At 53.8% G+C, this 9,411-nt stretch overlaps 1 protein-coding gene across 1 annotated transcript; it reads left to right on the forward strand.

Annotated features, from left to right (window-relative positions):
• Window positions 1-1,528: 1,528 nt before the first annotated feature.
• Kcns1 (potassium voltage-gated channel modifier subfamily S member 1) lies at window positions 1,529-8,663 on the forward strand. The gene is made up of 4 exons (XM_026408326.1): window positions 1,529-1,709; window positions 3,271-3,421; window positions 3,697-4,739; window positions 6,722-8,663. Exons 2-4 carry the CDS (start codon window positions 3,400-3,402, stop codon window positions 7,187-7,189), a joined length of 1,533 nt encoding a protein of 510 aa, XP_026264111.1. The 5' UTR covers window positions 1,529-1,709; window positions 3,271-3,399; the 3' UTR covers window positions 7,190-8,663.
• Window positions 8,664-9,411: the final 748 nt, after the last annotated feature.

Consider the following 9,411-nt stretch of genomic DNA (forward strand, 5'->3'; position numbering starts at 1 on the left):
CCCCTGTCCCCACTTCCGTCTCTCACACATGCATCTAAAACTCTGATCACCTCTCGAATGGTAAATGGACGTGATCTGGAGATGAAACAGACCAGAGACCTTCTCTGTCTGGTTATAGAATAGGAAGTCAGCAAGCACCATGCTGTGAACTAGCTATGGGACCATGCGGCAAGGAAGTACACGCCACCTCAAGGATCTGAGATGACAGCCGGCAGACCGTTAGGAGAAAAAGGAGGATCTTAGTTCTATAACCACAATGAAATGAATTTTGCCAATATGTGAGCTTGGAAGAGACGTTTGAACACAAATGGAAACTTCAACCCTGGCTGACACTTAGCTTCAGCCTGGTAAAACCCTGAGTAGAGAATCCAGCCAAGCTGGGCCCAGACTCCTGATCTAATAAGATGATGATAAATTTGTATTGTTTGAAGCTACTGAAGTTGTGGGCAATTTTTTACAAAGTGATAAAAAACAGTTCACCGGGTTTTAAAGACAGTACAAAAATGAATATCTCATTAATAATTATGATTTTATTTTAAATATTCCAGATACATTGGGTTCAATAAAATATACTATTAAAATAATTTCACCTGTTTCTTTTTACTTCTTAAAAATGTTGCTATTATAAAGATTTAGTTGCATAGGTGGTCCACCTAGTATCTATTGGACAGGGCTGGCATGGGGGACACAGAGGCTGATCTGACCTTGAGCAAGCCATCATGTTTCTCAAACCTTATAATTCTTCCCTGTGAGACAGGAATAAATAACAGCACCTAACCCACAGGTACATGTGCAGCCTGCATGAGATGAAGCCTGAATTCAGGCCCAAATACGAGCTCAGCCAGTGTGGGTAATTATCGTTGTTATTATGACAGTATTTGAAGTCTTCCATGAACTTGGTTCCTCTCTTCAGCACCCTCTCCCCAACCAGGCACCCAGAAGCCACTCATAGATACCTGAAGATCACACGATGTTCGGGGAGCTCTTTGCCACCCTTCCCCTTGACCCTCACCAGCCCACCCCAAGGCAGGATCAGGACTCCGTGGGCAGGTGAGGATACGAGCCTCAGGGACAGAAGGATGCTCACAGCCCACCTGCCTGCAGCCACCACTGCAGCCCCCTCAGGCACAGCTTGGGGCTGGGGGAGATGCCTCCGCCTTCCCCAACTCCTTAAGTCAGATCCCTGCAGTCCGAGCAAGGGCCCAGCGACACCTGTCAAATGCAGAACGCCAGAGCCTGTAGTCCCTGCCAAGTTTGTGCCAGGAATAGCTGAGCTAAGTCACCTGAAATATTTCTGGCACATATTAAGCACTCAGTTAATCCCACCATTGTTGCTGCCTGTCCTGGGACCGCGGCCGAGCCCCCTTTCTAGGTGGATCTCCATCCCCTACCTGACCCATCCTTCGCGGACTCCAGATGGGGGGGATGACCGGCTGTTGGGCCCAGACTCCAGACACCCCCACCCCCCACCGAGTCAGGAATAGAAACCACCGCCTCCGGCCGCGGTCTCCCTCCTCCCCGGCAGCGATCGATGCGGCCTCAGCCGCGGGGGACGGAGGAACACAGGCAAGGAGGGGGCCGCGGGGCCTCGGGCTGCAGCGAGGCGGCAGGGCCGCTGGGGCACTGACAGCCCGGGCGCCGCCAGCGCCTCCGCAGCCTCTGCGCCTTTGGGGACCGACGCGCCAGGCTTCAGAGAGCGGCTGCCGCAGGTAAGGGGCCTTCTTTGGGAAGGGGCGTGGTCCGAGGAAGGTCTTGGGCTGGGAAAGTGGGCGCTGGGAACTGCCTAGGCTTCCTGGTGCCTGAGACTCTCTAGGACACGGTCCAGGGGGGCACTCGGGCTGGCCCTGCTTGCTCATCTGTAAAATGGGGTTTGAGAATTCCCTGTCGGGGTTGGTGTGAAGGGATTTCACGGGAGCACTGGGTGTGGAGCTCAGCCAAGGGACCAGCAAGTAATAGGTATTCCAAGTAAGTGTCCAGAAAGTCTTGAACCAGAAAGATGCGCAGATCTAGTTAGGGAATATTTGTTGAATTAATTATCCCATTTTATAGAGCAAGAAAGTGAATTCCAGACAGATGAAGGGATTTGCCCTGACCCTGCATCTAGCGGGTGGTGAAAGTAGATGAGAACTTTTGCCAAACCCAGGAGGAAGAGGTGAGAGTGGAGCTGCAGCACAGGTTTCTTGTGCACCTATTACTGCCAGGGTCTGCACTGTCCACCGACATCTAGCATCATTGTATCCTCATAGCTTCCCATGGAAAGTATGATATTTTCCAGTTTGTAGATGGGAAAACTGAGGCTCAGAGCAGGGAATGGATCTGCTCAAGGTCAAGAGCTAGTAAGTGGCAGACTCAGAATCTGGACTCAGGTTTGACCTGAGAGAAGGACAAGGGATTAATGTTCATTGAGCACCCACTGTGTTCCAGGGGCTTTGCACACATACTCTGGTAACAGTTCATCCAAAGGGCCATTATCCCCATTCTAGAAATAAGAGAGCAAGCCCAGAGACTGGCCTGAGATTGCACAAGTGCCAGAGGTCAGGGGGGAATCCCAACCCCCTAACACCAAACCCGGGAGGAGTGAGGACACCCAGGCTTCGATGCATACTCAACCCCCAGGAAGCCAGTGTGTTTGAACCCACCATGCAAATGAGATAACCAGGGTCAGGAGGTGAGTCCCAGCCTTCAATTCCATCAGAGGCAGGAGTCAGTGGGCAGTGAAGGACCTGCCACTTCCTGAGTATCAACTAAGCCAAACGCTATAATCTACCTTAACCCTTCAGCCATCCTTGGGGGGTAGGCATTGCCCATGAAACTGAGACCCGGAGAAGAAACATCTTATTCAAGGCCCCAGGTGCATCAAGGATGGTTTTGCCTGACTCCAGAAGAGGGTCAGAGGCAGATAATTTAATAAACCTCAAAAAAGACATTAAGTCAAGGTAATCATTTTAACCACACTTCCAGGTGGATATTTTTATCTCTATTTGATGAAGGATCAGAAAGGTGATGTAACTTGCCTAAGGTCCCACAAGCGCACCAAGGTTCAATGCTGTCTGCCTTACATGGTCTGATTGGAGATCTCAAATTTAACCCTGTGTTGGAATCACTCCCCGGGTTTTTAAGAACTCAGACTGCTGACCCCCTACCCCAGAGTTTCTGATTCAGCAAATCCAGGGTGGGCTGAGAATCTGCATCCCAGGTGATGCTGATGCTGCAAATCCAGGGAACACTTTGAGAATCCCTGGTCTAAACTGATTTTCCTAACAATCCCAGGTGGCAAGCATTACTACTCCTATTTGCGGAGAAGGAAACCGAGGTTCAGAGTGCTGGCACATCCAGGATCACACTGTAGACCTCTGGTTAGTCCTGGGAAAGAAGACATCCTACGTGAGCGTTCGGCGCATGCCAGACATAATCCTTCAAGGTAGAGCTCCCATTTATTTTCCATAGGAGAAAATGAAATGGGAATGGGGAGGGTCCGTGATCTGTCCAAAGTCCTGCAGCCAGGAGGGTGTGGGATATTCAAACTCGGGCCTGACTTGCGTCCAGAGGACATCTGACGTCTACTGATCTCTAACTGGATACCAGGTTCAACCGGGCCTCCAACACCCCGCCTGGTGGAGGGAGCAGGGGATTTTAACCCAGTCTTCCTGGAAAGGAGGCCCTGGGATCTCTCAGTGCGCCCTCCGGTGTCTGCAGGGCGACCCGCTGTAGCCATGGTGAGCGAGTCCTTGGGGCCTGGCACTGGGGTTCCCTGGAGGAGAAGCGACGAGGCTCTGCGCGTGAACGTGGGCGGCGTGCGGCGGCTGTTGAGCGCGCGCGCCCTGGCGCGCTTCCCGGGCACGCGGCTGGGTCGCCTGCAGGCCGCGGCGTCGGAGGAGCAGGCGCGGCGCCTGTGCGACGACTACGACGCGGCGGCGCGCGAGTTCTACTTCGACCGGCACCCGGGCTTCTTCCTGGGCCTGCTGCACTTCTACCGCACCGGCCGCCTGCACGTGCTCGACGAGCTGTGCGTCTTCGCCTTCGGCCAGGAGGCCGACTACTGGGGCCTGGGCGAGAGCGCGCTGGCCACGTGCTGCCGCGCGCGCTACCTGGAGCGGCGCGTGACGCGGCCGCGCGCCTGGGATGAGGACAGCGACACGCCGAGCAGTGTGGACCCGTGCCCCGACGAGATCTCGGACGTGCAGCGCGAGCTGGCGCGCTATGGCGCGGCGCGCTGCGGTCGCCTGCGCCGCCGCCTCTGGCTCACCATGGAGAACCCGGGCTACTCGCTGCCCAGCAAGCTTTTCAGCTGCGTCTCCATCGGCGTGGTGCTGGCCTCCATCGCCGCCATGTGCATCCACAGCCTGCCGGAGTACCAGGCCCGCGAGGCGGCGGCCGCCGTGGCTGCGGTGGCTGCTGGCCGCAGCACGGAAGAAGTGCGCGACGACCCGGTGTTGCGACGCCTGGAGTACTTCTGCATCGCCTGGTTCAGCTTCGAGGTATCGTCACGCCTTCTTCTGGCGCCCAGCACGCGCAACTTCTTCTGCCACCCGCTCAACCTCATAGACATCGTGTCGGTGCTGCCCTTCTATCTCACGCTGCTGGCTGGCGCAGCGCTCGGTGGCCGGGGCGGCGGGAGCGGCGAGGAGCTAGGCGACCTGGGCAAGGTGGTGCAGGTTTTCCGCCTCATGCGCATCTTCCGGGTACTGAAATTGGCACGCCACTCCACTGGACTGCGCTCCCTGGGCGCCACGCTCAAGGTAGGCCGGGTTGGGGAAGGGGCAGGTGAGTGTGGGTGAGGGTCAGGTTAACAGGTGAATTTGTAAATCTGCCATGTCCAGGCGCATCCTGAACCGAGATGCCATCCTTTGGGTCAGGCACAGGGCTAGACGCCAAGTGTATGGCTCAATCTTGTCTGACCTTCCCAATGACCCTGAAAGAAAGGGCTTACTGTTATCTTCATACCCCAGGAGAAAACCGAGGTATGTTTTTGCTTTTTACAAACTGGTCACTTTTGATATATCTGCTAAATATCAAATAATACATAGCACAAAAATATGTAAAGCAGGATGCTTTCTGGGTTCTGGTTAGAGCCTTTCTCCTGGCATTATCAGAAGGCACAGAGTCACAGGTCACCCTTAGTAGGAAAGTGTAGGAATAGCCCAGGAGCTGAAACAAGCACAGACTCGGCATTCAGTGCCAATTTCACATGCATTACTGGTTCAGTACTTAGTATGGCTTTCTCAGGAAGTTGCTGTCCTTTAGTGTTATTGTTTTTCTTAAATGAAGATGCAATGAAGGGTGGCTTTTTTAAGCCTGGTTGCACTTTATTGAGCCCCATCTACATGCACTGGGGATGAAATTAGTCTTGCTGGGAGAGGGAGGCAATGTGAACAGCTTGCACAAGGCTTGGTGAGAGAACAGGGTGCATGCTGGGAGAGGGGACCCAGGGAACAGGGAGCCAAGAAATGAGGTTGATGAGGTAAGCGGGTTTTGAAAAGCCCACGATTTTCTACTTTATCTCCAAGGGAGCATGTGAAGGGTTTAAGCAGGGGCAAGTGCTGTCTGTTCTGTGCAGATGTGGAAACTGAGTCTCTAGGAGGTGACAGGACTTGTCAGGAATTCTTCAGTAAGTGGCAGAGCCCAGAGAATAACCCAACCGTGCCCAATCCTAAAGCACATGCTCAATCCTAAAGCACCCTCCACCCTTGGCTTAGGGAAGCCTCTTGCATGCTCTCCTGGCAGAGCAGCCAGGATACTGGGTGCTGGCAGGTGACCTGGGCAGAATCTGCTCAGGTGCAGAGAATTCTGTTAGCCAGACCCCCTGAGTTCAGCATCTGTTTTGGGAAGATTCTGCCCCTGGGCCCTGCACTGCCTCCACCATGCCAAGAATCAGGGCTTGAAGCTACTCACTGAAGGGTAATGATCTGGCTGTTAGGGTCAAGACCCAGGTGTAGGATGTTCCAGATGGAGCCTTACTGCTCCAGGTGAGGCCCAGGCTAGCAACAGCTTTCTCAACACCTGGGAGCTTGCTGGAAAGGCAGACCTGCTAAATTGGGTTCTGCCTTTTAAACTACGACCCTGAAGGTTCCTCCTCATATTTCAGTTTGAGAAACCTGCTCTAGACTCGGGGCTGTCACTGCTGACATTTGACGTTAGTTCTTTGTGTTATGAGGGTCTGTCTTGTGCACTGTAGGGGGTTAAGCCCTGGCCTCTACCCATTTGAGGCCAATGGCACATCTGACCCCTTGTGACAACCAAAATATGTCTCCAGACATTGCCAGATGTCCCTTATGGGACAAAATCACCCTGTTTAAGAACCAGTGCCGTAGGGCACCCATGGGTGCTCTAGGGAACTCATCCTCTCAACCTCCTTGAGGGGCAGGAGTGTTTTTGTATGTCAGAAATGTGTACTTTGAATCAAAAGTTCATGAAACCAGCTCTGCATTGTGAGGCAGAAACTGTGGTTCTGTTGGTTCGACAGCCAGGTAGAAATCACAGCGTTTTTGTCACTGGCCCTTGCCCCGGAGATCCCTGAGTTAGAAACAGCTTGGCCTCGTGGGCGCCATGGACAGCCTTTGGGCCTGTGTTCCGTCCTGGGGAGCTTCGTGCTTGCTGTAGTTGGTTTGCTCTGTGACTTTGGACCTGCCCCTTCCACTCCTTGGGTCCTAGTTTCCCCATCTGCCCGATCCCGGGTCTGAGAGCCCGTCTGGCTGACCCGGGTTCCTGCCTTTTCTTGCAGCACAGCTACCGCGAGGTGGGCATCTTGCTGCTGTACCTGGCCGTGGGGGTGTCTGTGTTCTCCGGCGTGGCCTACACAGCTGAGGAGGAGAACGTGGGCTTTGACACCATCCCCGCCTGCTGGTGGTGGGGCACAGTGAGCATGACCACTGTGGGCTACGGGGACGTGGTGCCCGTGACAGTGGCTGGCAAGCTGGCAGCCTCAGGCTGCATCCTCGGTGGCATCCTGGTGGTGGCGCTCCCTATCACCATCATCTTCAACAAGTTCTCCCACTTCTACCGGCGCCAGAAGGCTCTGGAGGCGGCCGTCCGCAACAGCGGCCACCAAGAGTTTGAGGACTTGCTGAGCAGCGTTGACGGGGTGTCAGAGGCATCGCTGGAGACATCCCGAGGGACCTCTCAGGAGGGACGGTCCACAGACCTGGAGATGCAGGCCCCCCGTGCACCTCCAAACTCTCAGAGTTATTAAAACCAGGATCCGAGTCCCCCCTGCACCCCCAAGTCAGCTGAAACAGAGCGAATTGTTCCCTGTGCAAGCTCTTCATGAGAGGGAGCCTCTTGGGACCCTTGGCCTGAGAAATGAAACCTGGGCTGCATATCTCCCTCCAAAGGCCCAGGCCAGCACAGTGCCACCTAGATGCTGTGCGCGCACAGTGCCACCTAGATGCTGTGCGCCCACAGAGCCACTTGGACACCTTGATTAACCAGCCTCCCCAGCCAGGAAGCAGGCATGAGCCAGAGGATGAAGTGGAAGGATGGGGACGTTCTGAGCACCTGCCCTGCGCTGGCCCAGTTTGTCCCTGTGGTTCGAGATGAGAACTGCCTCACTTCACAGATTAGGAGGCTGAGGTCTGGGGGGGAGTGTCTCACCCAAATGTGGTGGAGTCAGGTGTGAAGTCTGTGTTTGTGGTCGGCCCCCACAAACGTTTCATCCACCCCACTCCTCTGCTCTCACCAGGTTTGATGTGATTTTAGGGGGTCTGGGGTTCCCCAGAGTTCATCCATAGGGTGAGAATGCTCTGTCAGGGAGGGAAAGGAACAGATGGGATTTGGAGGTAGGAGACCTGGACCTCAGCTGTGGTTCTTTCCTGGGAGCTGAAGGGACTCAGCTCTTGAATGAGTCCTGGGGGAGGGGAAGAGAACTGCCTCCTAAGCCCAGGTGCAGGATTTGCTGAGCAATACCCTCCCGCCTTTCTTCCCAGGGCAGACTTGAGAGCAGATCTGAAGCGGCCCTGGCCTGAGGCCTGAGGCCTAGACTGAGACCCAGCTGTGGACCTACTGTGAGCCAGCTCCTGGTCCTGGCTCATGACCCAGGGGGAGATGAAAGCTGAGTGGAGCAGAGGAGGCACAGAATTAAAGCCAGCTTAGCTCTGAAATGTCAGAGGCAGGGCTTCCGTGCATGTCCCCATACTGACTACGGCTGTCCCCTTCTACCCACCACACACACATCCAGCCCTCCTTGAGAAGCCAAGGTAAAAACTTGAGACTCCTGTCTGTCCCAGGGCTAGCTCTGGCCTGTCCTCCTTTGCTGTGGGTAAATCTTTCATACTCCCTTGCCCACTCCTCTCTCCACTGGTGGAGAGAGCTGGGAAGTGTTCTCATGGCCCTTTCCACGGACACTGGCTAGAGCGCCATCACTGTACCATCATGGCCACACTGAGCCTCAGGATGGAAGGTATCGTTTGGCTGAACCCAGGCTTGGGGCAGAGGAGGTACTTGGTACATGTTGACCAGATTGACTGATTCCTATAGCCTTTGGACGCCAAGCATTGAGCTGGGAGAAGAAATAGCCAGACAGGGAGAGATTCTGGATGCTCTTGAAAGAGTGTGTGAACAAGACCAAAAAGGAGGCCATTCAACTCTGCTTCCCCTGGCCCTCCTTGAGTTTTTTGAGGTTTTAATTTTTATTTATTATTTTGTGGTACTGGGGATTGAATCTAGAGTGTCACACATGCTAGGCAATGCCCTAGCACTGAGCAATGTCCCTAGTCCTTCTTTTTAAAGAAAGGGTCTTACTAAATGCCTGAGGCTGGCCTGTAACTTGTGATCCTTCCGCGTCAGCCTCCCGAGTAGCTGGGATTACAACATGTGCACCATGCCTGGCAGTTTTTGAAAATTCTTTTTTTTTTTTTTTTTAGAATGATCTCCATGTAGGTTCTTCACTCCCTCATTCAACAGATCTTTATAGAAAGAGTCATGAGCTGGGGGCTTTCCATGTGGCATATGGACATATTTTGTTCAGCTGAGCATTAATTTTAGCATATTGTAAAAATTTAAATGCCTTTGGGTGAGGCATGCACTCTTCAGTTCCCCATAGCATCTCCCCACCACCGTGGCCCCATATATGGACACACGTTACCACGAGTGTGTCGCACCCAGAGTAGCTGATTTACTCTACCCACCTGGCCACTGATTTATTGAGTGCAGTTCAAGTGAGAGAATGATGGACAAAATAGATGTCTCTGTACTCAGGAAGCTATGTGTGCTAGTGGGGGAGACAGACTAATGCAGCAATCACAAACAGACATGGTAGTAGCTCTAAACCTGCAGGGAATTTCAAGCGTAGGTAAAGCACAGGGTCGTTACCTGAGATCAGCGAAGGCCTTCCCTAGCAGCGATGAACTAGCTGTGATCCAGCCCTCATGACGGTGAACAGCAGGGTTCTGGGGAGGAGTACTCGAAGCCTTGGCG

This window comes from Urocitellus parryii, chromosome 6, assembly GCF_045843805.1.
Source record: "Urocitellus parryii isolate mUroPar1 chromosome 6, mUroPar1.hap1, whole genome shotgun sequence".
NCBI lineage: Eukaryota > Metazoa > Chordata > Mammalia > Rodentia > Sciuridae > Urocitellus > Urocitellus parryii.

What these genes read in the sequence shown, in the direction of transcription:
- Kcns1 (XM_026408326.1), top strand. Translation starts at nt 3,400, where the DNA reads ATGCCAGACATAATCCTTCAAG. An exon ending in GCCAGACATAATCCTTCAAG is followed by an intron (nt 3,422 to 3,696) that starts GTAGAGCTCCCA and finishes CGGTGTCTGCAG; the next exon opens with GGCGACCCGCTGTAGCCATG. An exon ending in CCCTGGGCGCCACGCTCAAG is followed by an intron (nt 4,740 to 6,721) that starts GTAGGCCGGGTT and finishes CTTTTCTTGCAG; the next exon opens with CACAGCTACCGCGAGGTGGG.